At 43.9% G+C, this 21,962-nt stretch overlaps 1 protein-coding gene across 1 annotated transcript; it reads right to left on the bottom strand.

Moving 5' to 3' along the window:
* Window positions 1-16,943: 16,943 nt before the first annotated feature.
* LOC130389503 (intron Large complex component GCFC2-like) lies at window positions 16,944-18,585 on the bottom strand. Its single transcript, XM_056599317.1, has 2 exons — window positions 17,442-18,585; window positions 16,944-17,126 (listed from the first exon to the last, which is right to left on the bottom strand). The coding sequence occupies exon 1, from the start codon at window positions 18,383-18,385 to the stop codon at window positions 17,549-17,551; it is 837 nt and encodes a 278-aa protein (XP_056455292.1). The 5' UTR covers window positions 18,386-18,585; the 3' UTR covers window positions 16,944-17,126; window positions 17,442-17,548.
* Window positions 18,586-21,962: the final 3,377 nt, after the last annotated feature.

Here is a 21,962-nt window from a genome sequence, read left to right as displayed (position 1 = left end):
TCTTATCGATTCTCATTGGGTGAGAAAATAAGTACAAATGTGTTTGTTTGTATTAAATCTCTTTAATATCTGATCAGAAGTGCGTCTAGTATTAGGAAATTGTACATTTTCAAATCAATTGGTCTAGACAAAAAAAAAATATGTTTGGCTTTTTAAGCCCAAATGTACGACAGAGTATTAGGGCCACACGTGAAGATTTTTTTTTTTTTAAATATTTAAATATTAAAGTCGACACGTCGACTTTAAAGTCAACATGTGGACATTAAACTCGAAATGTCGAGAATAAAGTTGAAATCTCATGTCGACTTTAATCTCGACGTGTCGACTTTAAACTCGAAATGTCGAAAATAAAGTGGAAACATCATATCGACTTTAATCTCGACCTGTCCATTTTCCGTTCCTCTGTCAGGTCAGCACGCAGACGCTCCGGGCATCCTCCCAAGCGTGCAGCTGATGACACGAAGTAGTCGGAAATAATCCTGGGGTCATTGTTTGTGGCGTAGGCCTCCATCCAAACAATATGGCGACTAAAAACTTCAATGCAACCACTGATGGAAATGCCGTATGGCTTTAGTTTATCGTACGCATCCATATGCCAGAGTGCATTTCGGACCTTTGCTGTGATATTGCCTGCGCCTCAGACGCCGGGCACGCCTTTGCTCCACAGCCTCAGGATCAAGCAATTTGATCAATTGTCTTGCTGTATTTTGCGATGCAACACAACCTTTATGTATTGCACGGAGGTGCAACCATCTGTATCTTTGCATCTGCCCATTTCCCATGTTCATACCGATTCTGAAATACAATTTTGCCAAATTATCTACACAAGCGATTGGATTCAGTGCAGGCCCTTGGAGCGGTTGCTATCCCTCCTAACTCATTTCAACTGTATTCTAGACATTTCGAGTTGAATGTCGACTTTAATCTCGACATGTTGAGATTAAATTCGACATGACATTACAACTTTATTCTCGACATTTCGAGTTTAATGTCGGCATGTTGACGTTAAAATCGACGCGTCAACTTTAATCTCTTCACGGCAAAAAACAAAAATTCTACATGTGTGGCCCTAATACTCCGTCGTACAAATGCCATCATTATGTGCCGGAAAACTAAAAACATAGACTGAAAACAGTCAAGTAAGAGCTTGTGCCTTTTGGAATGCTAACAGTGCTCATTTGCATTCAACTTGTATCAAAATTCAACTGACATAAACAACATGAAGCATTGATTAGACAGAGATTTATTAGATGGGCCTACTTAATAAACCGTTGGAACACACAAGACCGGAAACCATAGCAACGCCGGTAAACAAACCCAGAGAAGCCCAATCCCTATGAGAGCTCCCCACGCTACGGCCATCCGGAGGCGACAGAGCTGTTGGCCGTGATTATATATGCAATTATATTATATTATATACTATTATATATAGAGTCGCTAACTGCAACAATCACTTTCTCCTCCATGCCGCAGTTCACCCCGGACTGCACTGCACTCAGTTTGACCGTTGAACGCTGATTGGCTGTTACGTTTCACATGTCACTCAGTTGTCACGCTGTTGAACGCTGATTGGCTGTCATCACGACAAAAACCTCTCGCCGGTTTTCTCTCGCGAAAAATTCGCCCGATACGCGTCTCTACGTTCACTTTGTATGGGATCTTGTCGCTCCGTCGCGTTTGGTGTGAACGCACAATGCGATTCTTCCTCGGCGGCGCCAACAAACGTCCCCCTGAGGTCAAAGGTCACCAAATTGTTTGACTGTCCCCAGAATGATGTCATGAGTCTATGTAGCAAATTTGGCTATGATATGCTAAAGAGTTGCTGAGAACAGGCTTACTCCCTGTTAGGCGGCTTTGCCGTCAAACGGTTTTGAATTAGAAAAAGCTGTTCGGCACGTTTGTTCGGCTTGGTCTGAAGATCAAATATGGCAAGTTTCACGATGATTGGACAACACTTTTGGCCTGTGGATATGTAATGTTGATATTGGCCACTTTCAACATGGCGGCCAGGCTTTGCCGATAAGTTTGATTGTCTGCACGGCCAAACGGTTTGGAATTAGAAAAAGCTGTTTGGCACGGTTGTTCTGGAAATATTTAATAAGCTATATGGGACGGTCTGAAAGTATCACCAGACATTGAAAACAAGAGTGAAATATACTCAGGTGAAGCAACCCAGTCGCCAAGAAAATACGTTGACGGTGTACGTTTCCATGAACACTGGATACGTAGCATTTCAACGTAAAAAATAGCGTGTTATACCTACAGTATCCACGCGTGCCGCTGTGGAGGCGGGTTTCGGGGTTTGGGTTTCACGGCTTTCGCGGCAAATTGTGGACACGATTGTTTAGGGGGGGGGGGGGGAGGTAGACTGTTGTTGACCGGGGGGGGGGGGGAGACACGTTTGTTGAGGTGGACGACGACGACACGATTGTAGGGGGGGGGGGGGGGGGGGCGACACGTTTGTTGAGGGGGGGGGGGGGGAGACCTTTATTATGTCCATGGGGGAGACACGTTTGTAGTGGGGGGGGGGCACGCTCGACAACGAGAGTTGGTTTTTATTGAACGCTCGACAACGAGAGTTGGTTTTTATTGAACGAGACTTCAACACGGAACAGCTGCACGAAACGATGGTCACGTCACTCTCGGTGACGGTGTCGACAACAATGAACACACGAACAATGTTAATAGAACAACACACAACCACATAACATCCCGAACCCATTAACCCCACTTAATCCTAACAACAAAACAAGTTAACAAAAGCCCCTTTTGTCAACTGACAACCCCAATTCCCAGAATCCCCCGCGGCTCCGGAACACGGCGTAGCCTATATTAATCTTTATTATCTGAATGGGAAATGCAATATTCTAGGAGAGATACACCATTAAACGCGTTTCTAATGACATTTCTAGCGAGAAATGTACATTTTCCTTACATAATCTTCAGTCAGTGAATGTGTATGATCTTTATTAATCTTTATTATCTGAATGGGAAATGCAATATTTTAGGACCGATTCACCGTTAAACGTGTTTCTAATAACATTTCTAGCGAGAAATATACTTTTTACATGCATAATCTTCAGTCAGTGATTGTGTCTGATCTTTAGTTTTATAGTTATTAGGATTTGATCGGCTCGCTCGCATGTTTCAACGACATCAGGTTGTTAGGAATAGGGACGCTGCTTTCGCTAAACTAGCAGCTCACGTGCTTCCTGCGTTTGTGTTATTAAACTGTTACTTTATGTAACTTTTAATGATATCATCTTGTTAGAAACACGTATATCTGAGAGCCAACCCAGTCGCCAAAAGCATACGTTGACAGTGTACGTTTCGTGAACACTGGATTACGTCGCATTTCAACATAAAATAGCGTGTTATACACACACACGCACGCACACACACACACACAAGCACACACACGCACACGCACGCACAGACACACACAGACACAGACACAGACACACACACACACACACACACACACACACACACACACGCACACGGTGCATTTCGCTGCTAAAACAACAACAAAAAATATTCCCTCAAATATTATTACTAAAGAACCGTTTTCCAAAGAACGAAATGTAAACCAATGCATTCTGAATGGGAGTGTTTCTCAGATTTTTCCATGCTACACAGAACGAAATGTAAACCCATGCAAATAAAGACTTCATGGTCATAATAATTTAAATATCATTAATCTCCTGAGTGTGTTGGGTGGTATTCTATTTTTTTCAACGGGGCTGGTGCCGTCTCCTTTTGACCTTTTGACCCCAGACTTCTGGGGTCAATCAGAAGCATGTAAATATCTTCCCGGTGGCGTAGGAGGACGAACAAGGTGTCCTTCAACATCTACGCTTCCAGGCGATTGCAACGGTGCCACACATGAGCATATTCGAACATGTTTAATGGTAGTAATTAGCTGTCGAAATTGGAGGCCTTAATCAATAATGAGAAGCTATTGATGAAAAAATTTGTGACAAATGACATGTTATTTAGCATCTACACGTTGAGCTGAGTCCAATGACACCAAGCATGACACTCTAGCTAATGGTAACATGTATTTTACATGGTACATCTAGGTTTAGGACATGATCTCGATGTAGCAAGAGGCCGAGCTTGATCTCATTGGACTCAGCTTAACGTGTAGATGCTAATTAACATGTAATTTGTCAAAAATCTCCATCGGGAAGCAAATCTATAGCTGGTCATTATTGATAAAGGCCTCCAAAATCGACAGCTAATTACTACCCCGAAACATATTCAAATATGATCATGTGCACTGTTGCAATCGAATCGTAGATGTCAAAGGACACCTTGTTTGCCCTGTTGCACGACCGGGAAGATATTTTCATACTTCTGATGGATTGATTCATATTTTAAGGTTCTCGGAGTGAGACTTTAAGCGGCTGCAGCAGAAGTGTTGAGACGAAAGATGATATCAAGACATTAATAGAATATTCCCATTCACATTATGATTCTTCGTCATAACATCCGACCAAACATCCTTTACATTCACCGAGCGAAGATTATGAAAGTCCAGGCCCCCCCTTCCTGCACTCGGGGTCCGACCGGGCCAAGTTTCGGTGCGGGGGTCCCAGTTAGGCCCTAGAATATGGTATTCAAATTTCAGGGCGGTAGGACGTTCCTATCTCAAAAACTGTTTTTCCACCACATTCTGAACCATTAGGTCTCGCAGGCAACACTTCTGAGGGGCTTTGTCCAAATGACAGTCCATTTGGGAAAACTTTTTTTCTCTATGGGCTAGAACTACAAATCTTTGATATGTCGTTCTCGGGGCCCCGGGAAATGTGTGTAAACATTTTAGCATCCCTAGCTATCTCGAAAAGGCCGGAAAAGGGGCATGACCTCCAACAGTACAGTCACTGTACATAAGACAGAGGTTAGTTTCTAGGCCCCATTTTTTGTGGGATGGAGGTGTACATTTGTGGCTTAATGTGTGCAGACACAGCTGGCCTGTGGCCACGTCTTTGAAGTCTGGGGTCAAAAGGTCAAAAGGAGCCGGCACCACGCCGCTTATGAGATAACAAAAAGTGAATCTGTATTTCTCTCATAACATTTTGTCATTATTGAAGAGAGGCCTGATTCTCAGATATGCATGTTGGACTGTTAGGGTATAGGTCTGGGAAGAACTTCAGGCCAAAATCTTGCAAGCGAGCTGCTGGGTGCAGGTGCAACGAGATGGAGCACTTGCTGAGTCATTTCCTGTAGGGCTGGAGCCACAGGTTGAAGCGTATATGCGTCCTTTGAAACCCCCTTTGATATATAAGAGACCCCAAGGTACAGTTTACTTAAATGTTCTCGCCTCAGTCACCTATTGCATCACTTCCTTTAGGGCTTCGGCCTCCTAATTGATCATTGTAGTATAATTGAATGCCCTCTTTCATATTATATGATACTTCCACCACTGGGACGTGGCAACAACTCTCCAAATCCATATGGGGGGGGGGGGGGATGCTTTTGGACAGTAGGGGTGTACACTAGACATAAATAGGAAGCAAACTCAGGAGAAGGAATGACCTCTCACAAATATTTATTGAATAAATTGTTTCAAATAACCCTGCCTCGTTAAATCAATGAACTTGGTGTTTTGCTTTCAAAAATAGGTTATAGAATAAGTCTAAACTGCAGAAAATAAAAACATCCAAGCTGCCTTTTAAGGATACCTCGGAATATCTGTCTATTTTTTAACCGTCGGACCCCAGTTTACGACAAAAACAACACAATTTACGGCAGCTCCTTTGCCGTGTGGTTTTTAGAGCCATGTAAGGATTAGAGGGGGCGGTCGATAGCAACCACCATAGCAACCATGACGGTCAAGTGACTGGATGCAGCCCCGTTGAAAAAAATAGAATACCACCCAACACACTCAGGAGATTAATGATATTTAAATTATTATGACCATGAAGTCTTTATTTGCATGGGTTTACATTTCGTTCTGTGTAGCATGGAAAAATCGGAGAAACACTCCCATTCAGAATGCATTGGTTTACATTTCGTTCTTTGGAAAACGGTTCTTTAGTAATAATATTTGAGGGAATTTTGTTGTTGTTTTAGCAGCGAAATACACCGTGTGCGGGTGTGTGTGTGTGTGTCTGTGTCTGTGTGTGTCTGTGCGTGCGTGTGCGTGTGTGTGTGTGCGTGCGTGTGTGTATAACACGCTATTTTATGTTGAAATGCGACGTAATCCAGTGTTCACGAAACGTACACTGTCAACGTATGCTTTTGGCGACTGGGTTGGCTCTCAGATATACGTGTTTCTAACAAGATGATATCATTAAAAGTTACATAAAGTAACAGTTTAATAACACAAACGCAGGAAGCACGTGAGCTGCTAGTTTGGCGAAAGCAGCGTCCCTATTCCTAACAACCTGACGTTGTTGAAACATGCGAGCGAGCCGATCAAATCCTAATAACTATAAAACTAAAGATCAGACACAATCACTGACTGAAGATTATGCAAGTAAAAAGTATATTTCTCGCTAGAAATGTTATTAGAAACACGTTTAACGGTGAATCGGTCCTAAAATATTGCATTTCCCATTCAGATAATAAAGATTAATAAAGATCATACACATTCACTGACTGAAGATTATGTAAGGAAAATGTACATTTCTCGCAAGAAATGTCATTGGAAACGCGTTTAATGGTGTATCTCTCCTAAAATATTGCATTTCCCATTCAGATAATAAAGATTAATATAAGATACGCCGTGTTCCGGAGCCGCGGGGGATTCTGGGAATTGGGGTTGTCAGTGGGTTCTTCGACGTTCCTGGTTCTTCAACGTCCTCATCAATGTGAAGTAGACTGAACCGCGACAAGGAGGAGAAAGGGATCGTTGCCGGGCAGCGCATAGGCACCTCCGCCTCCGGCGGTGGTCCCTCAGCGGGTCTTAAGCGGGAGACATTCGCCGCCAACAATCCCTTTCTCCGCCATGTCGTGGTTCATGTTCTTGAGGGAGTCAAAGCCAAAGTTCCTTCCCCCCAATTCATTCTCAACCTTGGCTGAGATAACCCCCAATACGAGTCTTGTTGTAGAAATACCAGAGACGAGAGTCCGACGTGTTGGTAACCCTTCCTTTTACAGTCCCCTAATTACTAGGTATTTACCCGGTACATACATGGTAAATCATAGTGTTTTACTGGGTAATTACCACTGGTAATAAGAAGGTAAATACAGAGGAATTATCCGGTAAATTATAGTGTATTACTGTGTAATTACCACTGGTAATAAGAAGGTAAATACAGAGGAATTACAGCTGAAGTACTAAGTAAAACCTCCACTATTACCCATTAACTCAACTAAGTAGCGTGTAGTTGTAACTGTTTTAGGTTGGTAATAACTCAGATATTGTGTACTTCCTAGGAAATTAGGCAACCAATTCTTATAAACACCTATTATCCAAGGTTTATGTTGTTAACAGCCCAAGTTTAATGATGTACTATCTAGAAATTAGCAATGATGTACTATCTAGAAATTAGCATAGTGCTTTCCAATAAAATACTTTTTCTTAGTTATTATTCGTAGCTACACCCATTTAGAAAGGGTTTATTCGATTTACCACTATGGAATTACTTACCTGGTAACAACCTCTGCAGGAACAGTTTTCCTCTAGTGTTATGGTACATCTTCTTAAATACTGGGTACAAAGCCGTTTGTTTCCATGGTATTACCAGGTTCTTACCATATAATTTATAATAGATACATTCCATTATCCATGCAGTCAACACAAACTTGTACCATGTACGTTCTGCGACGTTACCAAGTAAAACACACCAATTTACCCAGTAATTAAGATGAAACTGTACTGTAAAAGGAAGCCTCGTTTATTTCCATGGTATTACCAGGTTCTTACCATATAATTTGTAATACATTATTCCCTTTTACATGCAGTCAACACAAACTTGTACCATGTACGTTCTGCGATGTTACCAAGTTAAACACGACAATTTACCGAGTAATTAAGCGGAAACTGTACTGTAAAAGGAAGCCTCGTTTGTTTCCATGGTATTACCAGGTTCTTACCATATAATTTGTAATACATTATTCCCTTTTACATGCAGTCAACACAAACTTGTACCATGTACGTTCTGCGATGTTACCAAGTTAAACACGACAATTTACCCAGTAATTAAGCTGAAACTGTACTGTAAAAGGAAGCCTTGTTTGTTTCCATGGTATTACCAGGTTCTTACCTTATAATTTGTAATACATTATTCCCTTTTCCATGCAGTCAACACAAACTTGTACCATGTACGTTCTGCAACGTTACCAAGTAAAACACGACAATTTACCCAGTAATTAAGCTGAAACTGTACTGTAAAAGGAAGCCTCGTTTGTTTCCATGGTATTACCAGGTTCTTACCATATCATTTGTAATACATTATTCCCTTTTCCATGCAGTCAACAAAAACTTGTACCATGTACGTTCTGCGACTAACCAAGTAAAACACGACAATTTACCCAGTAAGTAAGCTGAAACTGTACTGTAAAAGGAAGCCTTGTTTGTTTCCATGGTATTACCAGGCTCTTACCATATAAGTTGTAACTGGTAATTCCCTTTTCCATGCCATCAACACAAACCATATATGTTCTGCAACATCGTTCACCAGTAGTTAAGCGATTTAATTATATTAGTTATAAAACCCCAAACCACTGTTGATGAAAGGCATATTAAAATTAAACAAAATCAAAGGCTTATCTTTCAAACAATGCATATCTCACAAACAGGCACTGAACACTGAAGAAATCGGACAAAAAAAAGAGCCGTCCACATCAACTCAATTTAAATGTTACTGATGGTTTTTTCATAAAACACATGACATTGTTATGGCAAGTGACCACAAGGAAGACTGCTTCAACCTCTTCAATTTGAATAAGTGGTGAATGCCATGCAGCAATCTGCCTATGGGAGCATCTTTGTGGTCATTCGCAAACCAATGAGTCCACTCGATGAATGAGAGATGACTCTTTAGTGTCTTCTCTGTGAGGTATCCCTGCAGTCTCCACATCTGGGATTTGAAGGCTGACCAAGACCTGACCAGGTACCTCCAAATCTCCCCTTCCATACTGTAATAAAGAATCAGAAGACAAGAAAATAAACATTAGGACTGTCAATTAATGAACATTTCTAGAACATGTAGAACTCTAAGAGTATTTTGTTTATCAGTTTAAAAAGGATGCTGGTCCTCTGGCCATTGTGCATGGTCATATTGAAAAGAGAAAAAGGCATAGCCATAAATACAGTTAAAGGCCCACTATGCAACTTTGGGAATTTCTTCGTTGTTTTCTTGGTTTTGGCACGCACATTTCTCTACACAGCGCCCCCTACAGCTTCGTAGTAGATATTTCACAACACTGTCGTAACAACTCGTTGACGACCCTTCCCCATGCACTTCTACGCGAGCCATGTGCATTTGTTTTCAAAGAAGCCGGCGAATGCGTGGAGCCATGTCCGAAGTAGATGTTCATAAAGTGTAGGCAAGGTTATACATTTTTTAAATGGTGTATTTGTATTGCAATAAACATAAATCCATCATTTTTTATAGTTGACGGGGAGAATTTATATCCTAGATTATAATTGTTATATCTTAGGTTGAACACAACAATCAGTGTAAGAGGTTTGGCCAACATAATAATCTAAATAAACAAGAACCTGGATTCGGGGATTCAGTCTGTATCTGGGGGACGAGACGGACGAACAGCAAAACACCCATGGAAACTTGGTTGCAACCAAGCAAGCTAGAAACATACAGGGTTCACAACAAAACGGTCGAGAAAACAATTTTACAGGGCTCACAACAAAATGGTTGAGAGACACACCATGTGAAGTTATTTAACCTGATTATCGTTATTTATGAGTCCTTAGCCCAAGTGAAGGAGTTCAAGTACCTCGGGGTCTTGTTCGCGAGTGAGGGTACTATGGAGCGTGAGATTGGCCGGAGAATCGGAGCAGCGGGGGCGGTATTGCGTTCGCTTTACCGCACCGTTGTTACGAAAAGAGAGCTGAGCCCTCGATCTACCGGTCGATCTTCGTTCCTATCCTCACCTATGGTCATGAGGGTTGGGTGATGGCCGAAAGGACGAGATCGCGGGTACAAGCGGCCGAGATGAGTTTTCTCAGAAGGGTGGCTGGCGTCTCGCAATAGGGTGAGAAGCTCAGTCATCCGTGAGGAACTCGGATTAGAGCCGCTGCTCCTTTACTTAGAAAGGAGTCAGCTGAGTTGGTTCGGGCATCTGGCAAGGATACCCACTAGGCGCCTCCATTGGGAGGTGTTTCAGGCACGTCCAGTGGGGAGGAGACCTCGGGGAAGACCCAGGACTAGGTGGAGAGATTATATGTCAACACTGGCCTGGGAATGCCTCGGGATCCCCCCGTCAGAGCTGGTCAATGTGGCCCGGGAAAGGGAAGTCTGGAGCCCCCTGCTTGAGCTGCTCCCCCCGCGACCCGACCCCGGAAAAAACGGATGACGATGAGATGAGATCGTTATTTATATCCGAGATTATTTAATCTAACCCGATCTAAACTCTATCATGCACCCAAACACGGCGGCGTTTGGGTTTCCTACCTCGGACTCTAGCGCAGCCACAGGCGCGTTGGGCGCGTTGAACCATTTTTGTGACACACAATGATCAAGCGTCAGGTTAGGCGCGTTACTCGCGTTGGATAACGCGAGTAACGCTGGTGTGTCCGTACCATTAGTCGATTGATCCATGATGAATGCAACAATTGCCTCGCAACTGGCTGTTTATATCTAGCCGGTGCCATGTTTGGGTGTGTGTCTGTGCCGTAAAGCATTTTCGAAACTACAATCTGACTACATTTTCGAGGATACTTCCGCCGCGTCACATCCGGGTGCGCTCGGTCCGAACACATCAAGTTGCATATGCGCTTTTTCACTGTAGAGGCGACATGGGAAAATGACACACCCACCAATCGACCCAGAAATGGATGCAGAACCATCAGCATAACTCTCAACCTGCATACTTAATGTAATTTTGGCTAAAAAAGTTGCATAGTGGGCCTTTAATAGGACGGGAGGGGACAGGCTGTTAGCTCCGGTTAGCACTTTAGCATCGAGCTAGCGGAGCTTCTGTCATTCAAATAACTCGGACATGTTGTTTAAAACCTATAACACCCAATTTATTAAAATATCCGGATTTAATCGGGCTCTCTCCCATAAGTACAGTTAATAGGACGGGAAGAGACAGGCTCTGTTAGCCCCGGTTAGCGCGATGCTAAAGAGCAGCTCTACCGGAGCATGCCACTTCAACAGGTGCAAGTTAGCCTCCGGTTTGATATTCGCCAGATATTCGGTTTACCACCCAATCGGATTCATCAACATGTGCAATACATTACGGGCTTAGTATGTTGAGGACGGTTTAGGACACCGTATCGCGAAAATCATAAACACATGTTGTCGCCATCGATGTCTGTGCAACAACGTCATTTACGTTCTGGCTGCTACCTGTTCTAGGGACCGTCAACAAGTTACACTCACCGACTGGTGGCAGAGATGTTACCATGGAATTGTTTCTGGAAATAAATCATATGAAATAACATAAGAATCACAAAAAAATACATTTTGTCACCTGATTGTAGTAGTAGTTGCCAATGGTAGCCTGCTACTTACTGCAGTTACTACGGTACCTTGCTAATATATTGCATTATTGTTAAACGGGATGCAATTAATAATTTCAAATATAGTTTAGTCGATTTTTGTCGAATATTAAACTATTAACTGCATTATGATTAAAAAACTATATTGCAATATATTTGTGTGATTAATTTCCTGAAACAATTCCATGGTAACGTCTCTGCCACCAGTCGGTGAATGTAATTTGCTGACGGTCCCTAAAACAGGTAGCAGCCAGAACGTAAATGACGTTGTTGCACAGACATCGATGGCGCTGTCACGTTAAAATTGTACCGGGGGCGAAAATTGTACCGGCCTACGTCATCGTTTGTTTACATCCTGACAACCTGACAACCTGCCCGGCAACAGACGACGCGATGCAGAAAACATGTTTCCAAACGACGAAATAACATAATACAGATAGCGGATCGCTATCTGTATTATGATAGATAGCGATAACACTTGTTTTTACTTTATATTTGTATTGTATTTAATTGTTTAATCGAAACAATAAAAAAAATTGCCCGCATAACGGGCGATCGCGTCAAATGACGCGTCAAATCACGTAGGAAGGTTCTTGAACATTCTAGACTATGAAACCTGCTTAAAACACTCAGTTTACTAGCTAAATTCGATTAAACAATTAAATACAATACAAATATAAAGTAAAAACAAGTGTTATCTAGCGATCCGTTATCTGTATTATGTTTCAAGAACCCTCCTACGTCATTTGACACGATTGCCCGTTTCGCGGGCAAAACATTTGTCATTTGACGCGATCGCCCGTTTCGCGGGCAATTTTTTTTATTGTTTCGATTAAACAATTAAATACAATACAAATATAAAGTAAAAACAATTGTTATCGCTATCTATCATAATACAGATAGCGATCCGCTATCTGTATTATGTTATTTCGTCGTTTGGAAACATGTTTTCTGCATCGTGTCGTCTGTTGCCGGGCAGGTTGTCAGGATGTAAACAAACGATGACGTAGGCCGGTACAATTTTCGCCCCCGGTACAATTTTAACGTGACAGCGCCAACATGTGTTTGTGATTTTTCGTGATACGGTGTCCTAAACCGTCCTCAACATACTAAGCCCGTAATGTATTGCACTTATGTTGATGAATCCGATTGGGTGGTAAACCGAATATCTGGCGAATATCAAACCGGAGGCTAACTTGCACCTGTTGAGATGGCATGCTCCGGTAGAGCTGCTCTTTAGCATCGCACTAACCGGGGCTAACAGAGCCTGTCTCTTCCCGTCCTATTAACTGTACTTATGGGAGAGAGCCCGATTAAATCCGGATATTTTAATAAATTGGGTGTTATAGGTTAACAACATGTCCGAGTTATTTGAATGACAGAAGCTCCGCTAGCTCGATGCTAAAGAGCTAACCGGAGCTAACCCCTCCCGTCCTATTAACTGTATTTATGGCTATGCCTTTTTCTCTTTTCTATATGACCAAACACAATGGCCAGAGGACCAGCATCCTTTTTTAACTGATAAACAAAATAATCTTTGAGTTCTACATGTTCTAGAAATGTTCATTAATTGACAGTCCTAATGTTTATTTTCTTGTCTTCTGATTCTTTATTACAGTATGGAAGGGGAGATTTGGAGGTACCTGGTCAGGTCTTGGTCAGCCTTCAAATCCCAGATGTGGAGACTGCAGGGATACCTCACGGAGAAGACACTAAAGAGCCATCTCTCATTCATCGAGTGGACTCATTGGTTTGTGAATGACCACAAAGATGCTCCCATAGGCAGATTGCTGCATGGAATTCACCACTTATTCAAATTGTAGAGGTTGAAGCAGTCTTCCTTGTGGTCACTTGCCATAACACTGTCATGTGTTTTATGAAAAAACACAAAAAAAACGAAGCTCGCTGAACATACCCAGGCTTTCTTGGGAAAACCTGGCTCGACAGAGCCGCAACTCGCAATCAGAGTTAAATGGTACCACGAAGCTCACTTTAGATTCAATTAGTTGAACCAGGTTTTCCGCTTTAGGTTCAGTGCGCGTTCACGTGAAAGGGGCATTTTTTGCGTCATTTTTCTCACCTTTACGATAGATCAAGCAGTCTATATGCGTATAAGTGAAAAGATTCTGCATATTGTCTGTAAAATAACTATGCCAAATGCAGAATTGTTCGCCATTAATCCAAATAGAATGATGATGATTTAAAAATGCATAAGCAACGTCCATCCTGCCTTATTCTATCATTTAGGGAATTCACTTTAAATACACCCTATTTAAGAAATATATCGCATGTTTTCGACCGCTGAGAGGTAGCGTTTGTAGCGTAGTGGATTAGTATAAGACCCGAACGCCAGCGACCGGGGTTCAAATTCGCCGGTCTATCATCATGCATTTTACCCCCATAGATGTGGTGCCAGCACGGCCTTGAAAATATGGGTTCAAGTTCGAAATAAGCACAAAAATATAATTTCATATGCTTTAGCGATGAAGTATTCCATATGCATGAGAATTAGGACTTTTTAAGCTTCACATAAATTCGCGTCACTTGGGAGTCGAACCCCCCGCGCAGAAATTCAAGACTGACGCGCTACCTCCACTCTAGCACTCTGTCGAGGAGACACAATGCGCAACAGTAATCATTGTCTACATAAGGTCCAAAAGGACGATCAAATAACGAACACCCTCTGATGAGAATCTGTATCTCTCATGAAGAACCCCAATTTCGTTGTTTGTACAATGACAATAAAGTCTGAAATCTGAATATCGTCAGACAATGCCAAGGGATCGGTTCTGTCCCTAACCCTCTGTCTCCGGAGAGACGCCTGTACGAGAAGTACGCCGGGTCCACGGGAACACCCACAAATGGTGACGCCATTGTCAGAGTAGGGGCTAGGAAGATGCGCACGCCGATTTAAGTAGCCGATCTCCGGCTAGACTAAGCCGAAAAACTGCTCCCGACCAGGTTTGGTTGCCAGCATAAGTCACCATGGTGATACAGCGACACTAAAAAGAGATCGACTTTCGTGGTACAACTAACCCAGGCTTGGAGCTCAACATACCTCGCTAACCCTCTAAGCGAGCTTCGTGGTACAGGGCACAGGTAATACCATGGAAACAAACAAGGCTTCCATTTACAGTACAGTTTCAGCTTAATTACTGGGTAAATTGTCGTGTATTACTTGGTAACGTCGCAGAACGTACATGGTACAAGTTTATGTTGACTGCATGGACAATGGAATGTATCTTTTATAAATGATATGGTAAGAACCTGGTAATACCATGGAAACAAACGAGGCTTCCTTTTACAGTACAGTTTCAGCTTACTTACTGGGTAAATTGTCGTGTTTTACTTGGTAACGTCGCAGAACGTACTTGGTACAAGTTTGTGTCGACTGCATGGACAATGGAATTTATCTATTATAAATTATATGGTAAGAACCTGGTAATACCATGGAAACAAACAAGGCTTCCTTTTACAGTACAGTTTCAGCTTACTTACTGGGTAAATTGTTGTGTTTTACTTGGTAACGTCGCATAACGTACATGGTACATGTTTGTGTTGACTGCATGGATAATGAAATGTATCTATTATAAATTATATGGTAAGAACCTGCTACCATGGAAACAAACGGCTTCGTACCCAGTATTTAAGAAGATGTACCATGACACTAGAGGAAAACTTCCTGCAGAGGTTGTCACCAGGTAAGTAATTCCATAGTGGTAAATCGAATAAACCCTTTCTAAATGGGTGTAGCTATGAATAATAACTAAGAAAAAATATTTTAATGGAAAGTACTATGCTAATTTCTAGATAGTACATCATTAAATTTGGGCTGTTACCAACATAAACCTTGGATAATAGATGTTTCTAAGAATTGGTTGCCTAATTTCCTAGGAAGTACACAAAATCGGAGTTATTACCAACCTAAAACAGTTACAACTACACGCTACTTAGTTGGGTTGATGGGTGATAGTGGAGGTTTTACTTGGTACATCAGCTGTAATTCCTCTGTATTTACCTTCTTATTACCAGTGGTAATTACGCAGTAATACACTATAATTTACCGGATAATTCCTCTGTATTTACCTTCTTATAAACAGTGGTAATTACCCAGTAATACACTATGATTTACCATGTATTTACCGGGTAACTACCTCTGTATTTACCTTCTTATTACCAGTGGTAATTACCCAGTAATACACTATGATTTACCATGTATGTACCGGGTAAATACCTAGTAATTAGGGGACTGTAAAAGGAAGGGTTACCGACGTTTTATGCGCCATAACACAAAAAGCAGAACGGTTATCCAAATAACAAGGAAGTGTACAACACTTGCGTTACAGTCCTGGATCTCTGTATCTAAATAATATCCTATAATACATAGAAATCTATATCATTTAATACATATTATCACGGCCAAAAGCTGTGTGCGCCTCCAGACGATATTATGAATCACAAACGACTTTGTCGGGTTCTGCGACGTCTCTGGTTCTTCCACTTTCACATCAACCTGAAGTCGACTGAACCGCGCGCTGCCTGCTGCCGGCTGCCCGCTGACGGGCGATGGTGCCTCGCGGCAACCGGCGGCATGTCGCAGTTCATGTACTTCAGCGAGTCAAAGCCAAAGTTCCTTTCCCCCAATTCCTTCTCAACCATGGCTGAGATAACCCCCAATACGAGTCTCGTTGTAGAAATACCAGAGACGAGAGTCCGACGTGTTATGCGCCATAACACCAAAAGCAGAACGGTTATCCAAATAATAAGGAAGTGTACAACACTTGCGTTACAGTCCTGGAGCTCTATATCTAAATAATATCATATAATACATAGAAATCTATATCATTTAATACATATTATCACGGCCAAAAGCTGTGTGCGCCTCCAGACGATATTATGAATCACAAACGACTTTGTCGGGTTCTGCGACGTCTCTGGTTCTTCCACTTTCACATCAACCTGAAGTCGACTGAACCGGGCGCTGCCCGCTGCCGGCTGCCCGCTGCCGGCTGCCCGCTGCCGGGCGATGGTGCCTCGCGGCAACCGGCGGCATGTCGCAGTTCATGTACTTCAGCGAGTCAAAGCCAAAGTTCCTTTCCCCCAATTCCTTCTCAACCATGGCTCAGATAACCCCCACAACAGTCTCGTTGTGGAAATACAAGACACGTCAAAGAACCGACAAGAAACACTTGCGTTACAGTGTGTGTATTGTGACATGCTGGCTCCATGCATGCAACATGAACCGGGGAGACCACGCTATTTTCACAATAATAAGTAATTTATTATATAATAAACTTAACAATAAGAAGTGTGGTGCAAGTCAGTATAAATGTAAGTAACCTAAAAGGTAATGTAAATATCAGTCCATGTGAATACAAAGGAAGCCAAAGGAAAGCCAATGCTGGGAGGAGGGAGAAGCCACGTCTGCTGTCTGGGCAGGCTCTTTATACTGCCACCGGTCCATCCCACACCTGCCCACAATCTCCTAATCAGGAGGGAGAGAAACACAGGCACACACAGCAGGGGCGGGGTCAAAGACCCAACTGGGTCGTCACATCCCCCCCTTAAAACAGAAGCCCACCTAAATGGGATTCTGTTCCAAAGAAACAACCACATAAAATAATCGATCAAAATAAAAACAATAACCAATCAATCCAAAACATCAAAACCCAACTACCACCAGTTATCTCCCCCCAAGACTCCTGTCCCACAGCAAAACCGGGCCCGGAAAAGCACTTTAAGAGGGACAGGGAAGGAGAGAAATAACCCCATGCCTATATGTATGAAACCAACCACCTACTCCATCAACTCCGGAGCGCGGGACAAAGCATCTGCCATAACGTTGTCCACGCCCCGTATGTGGCGAATCTGAATATTGTAGGGCTGCTGCAGGTGAGCGGCCCGCTCTCAGACACTCTTCCTCCGGTCTGCCAACAGTGACTCCATCTGGTCTGCCAGGAGAGTGTGCAGCTCCAGCTCCAACAAGTTGATCTCCACCACCTTCTCCTGGAGACACTCCACCAGGTTGTTGGTGTACTGGGTCATGGCCCTGTAGAAGCGGAGCCGCTTGTCCGAGGCGCTGCCCTCCAGGTTCTCCATGGAGCTCCTGGCGTTCTCCACGTCCCCCTCCATCCTCCTCAGCTTCGCCTGCCGCGCTCGGTGCACCTCCTTCAGCGACTCCAGCTTTCCCTCAAGCCTCCGTTTCAGGCCTCCGACAGGCGGCAGGCTCTCTGGGTAGTTGAAGCCGGCCTTCTTCTGCCTGTGTTGGTTTCTCCTCCGGCTTCTGCTGCTGCTGCTGTAGTTGCTGGCTTCACTGCCTGAAGGACTCTGTTCACCTGGACGTCTTTTGAGTCCCTTGAAAATCTGAGTCTCCTCCCAAAGTTTCTGCTCCTCTTCCTCAGAGTCAGATTTACTTTCATCGCTGCTTCCTAGTTTCTGCTCAGTAGAATGTCTGCCGTCAAGAGCATCTTCTCCTTCGCTCTGATCCGACTTTGGTGGCGTCGTTTCTCGCTTTGAACTGCACGATATACCGCGGCCTTGTGAACTTTGAGACGGCTCGATGGTCACTATTGGTAGTGCTGGCCCACTTGGCCAGACACGATCTCCTGCCAATTTGTTGCCCAAAATGATATGCACTCCCAGTACAGGCAACGCAGGGCACACGCCGACAACAACATTCCCCTTCACCAGATCAGAACTTAGTTCGATATGGTGGAGGGGAACAGACATAGTCTGCACTCCCATGCCTCGAATTAGCACAACATTCCACGTGCTCGACTGCCCTGAGAATGGCAAAACGGACTCAACAACAAAAGTTTCAGTAGCACCAGTACCCCGCAAAATCTTTACCGGCCTCTTCTCTGAACTACCTACAAGTGAAACAAATCCGTCCGTAATAAACGGTCCGTAGCCTTCACCTACGTGCCCGATGGCGGATTCAGAAAAACACTGACCTTCCCCAGGAAGATCTAACACCCCACCGCCTGAACCCCCTTTCGAGGCAGTACCCTCCGTAGGGTCTTTGTTCACCTGCTCAACGTTGGGTGTGGGGTTTGACTGCCGAACATTCGCCACGCATCCAACCCCATTAGCGGAGGATGGCCCGCTGAAATTTGACTTGGCTGGAAGTCTATACCGTAGTGACGGACAGTACCTCTTCCAATGACCACTTTCATCACAATAATGGCACCTTTCATTGTCAGCCTTATTCCTATATGAGGAATCCTGTCTAAACACAGCCTGACCACTATCTTTCCCATTGTACCGAGTGGTCCGACGCTCATCCCGATCGTGAATGACAGGTCTATGAGTTAAAGCATACTCGTCCGAGAGTACGGCAGCCTCCGCGGCCGTCTTAACCTTGTGCTCATTTATAAAGGCAGCCAGATGCTCTGGTACAATGTTTTTAAACTGCTCCAATACCACCAAATCACTCAGTTGTTCCAAGGTTACTACATTGACTGCGGAACACCATCGGTTAAAATAACCAACAAGGTCTCTGGCCACCTCAGAGTATGTTTGCCGGTCACCTTTTCTCCAATTTCTAAAATGCTGTCTGTAAAACTCTGGCACTTGTTCGTAAGCCCGCAATACTGCTGCCTTCACCGACTTGTAACACCTACCTTCAACCACTGACAACGCCACATATGCGTCTTGGGCGCGCCCCTCGAGAACTGCTTGTAGAAGCAAAGTGCGCTCCGCATCATCCCACTCCCGCTGATCGGCAATCCCCTCAAAGAGGGAGAAGAAAATGTCTGGGTCTCGGTCGTTAAATCTTGGTAAAAACCTAATCATATTAGAGAGGTTTCCCTCTGCGCCCGATCTTGACTCCCCAGCTTCAGTACCCCGCATTTTCCCCTCTGCAATTAATCTAAACTTCTCTCTCTGAAGTTCAGACTCGGTTCTCAGTCTCTCGATTTCCAAAGCAAGACGCCTCCGCTCTAAATCAGCTTCACGGTCTAGATGCCTCTGCTCCGCCTCGAAACGCCTGAGCGCCATTTTTTGTTCGAAACTCAAATCCTTGTCCCCAGAACGCGAATCTTCATCCGAGTCGTTTGGTGTAGAGGGCTCAGTCTGAGTTCTTATAATAGACTTCTCTACCAAACCCGATCTTATCAATTCCTGTAGTTCCTCTTTTCCTAAATCTTTCCGCAGACCCTCCAATCCATAATGCTCAGCCACCTCCCACAATTGTCGCTTGGTACACTTATAAACTTTAGCCTCCGATGGGGCCTCAACAAAAGCTTCCATGTCCCTTTTAAGCAATGCTTGTCAAATGCTTACCAAACAAATGCTTATGTTGCTCTAAACCGGATGAAAGAACAAAGCTACAGCGCACCGAACAGCCAACCAATTGAACACAGGTGTAACAAATTTCCCACCAGACCGGAGCAGCCCCGCATCTAACTGTAGAACACAGCACTACCTACTTCTAAGCTAGTCTTCGGTGTGCCCATAGCAATTTGGTTACAAGCAACCCCAGCGCGTCCGACACACCAAAAATAACAAACAAAAACAACAAAGGCAAAACAATAAACAGCGGTAAGCGCTCTACTCCTAACGCGAGGACTATCAGTTGCTCCAGCAGATCTAATCTACCAGCCTTCCATGGTAACCGCCACACCTGCACCCAATTGAAGCTACACCTAGCCTCCTAATTGGCTCTACTCCTCCCCAGCAAATCAAACAAAGCATCCATATCAACCAAATAACCAATTAATCCAAAATCTCAATTTATCATTTAACCAACTCATTAACCAACTAATTTAGCGCGGGTCTCCCCCAATTCCATTTAATGCCACTGCCCAGGCAATTCCTACCCGTCAGTACAAACAAAATGCCAATTTGACAAAAATTGCCAATCCAAAACAAGTGGAGGAAAATTTCCTTACCCACTTCCAGAAACAGATCCCGGACGAGCCCCCATATGTGACATGCTGGCTCCATGCATGCAACATGAACCGGGGAGACCACGCTATTTTCACAATAATAAGTAATTTATTATATAATAAACATAACAATAAGAAGTGTGGTGCAAGTCAGTATAAATGTAAGTAACCTAAAAGGTAATGTAAATATCAGTCCATGTGAATACAAAGGAAGCCAAAGGAAAGCCAATGCTGGGAGGAGGGAGAAGCCACGTCTGCTGTCTGGGCAGGCTCTTTATACTGCCACCGGTCCATCCCACACCTGCCGACAATCTCCTAATCAGGAGGGAGAGAAACACAGGCACACACACACACACACACACACACGTGGCGCTCGCACGGTCGAGTCTCATTGGCGGGCCAAAGTCTCTGGGCGGGCCAGGCAGAGTAAGGGGAGGAGCTGAGATTCTTGGTGACGTCATAAATACAGACATTCCAAATCAGCGCACTTGAGCCTCCGTTTTTTCAAAGGCGAGCAGAACAGCTAGTTCTCGTTTTACACCAAACGCAAGTTTTAGCCATTGGGGGACCATAGGCAGGCTAGGGGAACTCATATTTATGTTAGAAAACCTCATAAAGTGAGATTTTCATGTCATGGGACCTTTAACAATTCTCACATTCTCATGGGACCTTTAACAATTCTCACATCACACTGACATAGCGGTTATATAAGGGATAATGGACAACACGGCACTTGACTATAGGTTAATGTACGTTGAACGTGCGGGGCCACCTTCGAACTTGAAACACAGACACACAGCGCAACACTAGCCGCGTTTACATGGCACATCTGATCCGCATAGATTTCTATGCGGAATAGATCTGTTCCTAAAATGTGATCCCCTACTGTATACATGGCAGTAACAAAAGTGTCCGTTATGTCTCTCGCGCACACCTGACACATTTCTGGACCGGCGGCGACATAATGGACGTCTTTAGAGAGCTTGGACCTGGGGTCCCGCACAACACACAGCTTTTGAGAAGCTAAAAGAGCTACTGATGACATCGCCAGTGTTAGTGTTTTATGACGTCAACAGACCCACCGCTGTCTCAGCTGATGCAAGCAGCTATGGGCTCGGTGGCGTGCTGTTGCAGCTCCATGGACAAAACTGGAAACCAGTCGCATACTGCTCAAGGAGGCTGACAGACGCAGAGACCAGATACGCGCAGATTGAGAAAGAGTGCCTGGCGAGTGTCTGGGCCTGTGAACGGTTTGAAAAATACCTCTACGGCCTGGAGAGTTTTAAACTTGTGACAGACCACAAGCCCCTGGTCCCACTAATGAACAGTAAGGACTTAGACAACATTCCATTAAGGTGCCAGAGACTTCTTATGCGGCTCATGCGCTTTAAGCCAGTGGCTGCGTATGCGCCGGGGAAGACCCTTGTTGTGGC

Source organism: Gadus chalcogrammus, chromosome 9 (genome assembly GCF_026213295.1).
Source record: "Gadus chalcogrammus isolate NIFS_2021 chromosome 9, NIFS_Gcha_1.0, whole genome shotgun sequence".
In the NCBI taxonomy this organism is placed as follows: Eukaryota; Metazoa; Chordata; class Actinopteri; order Gadiformes; family Gadidae; genus Gadus; species Gadus chalcogrammus.
This window is presented reverse-complemented; position numbering and strand designations above follow the sequence as displayed.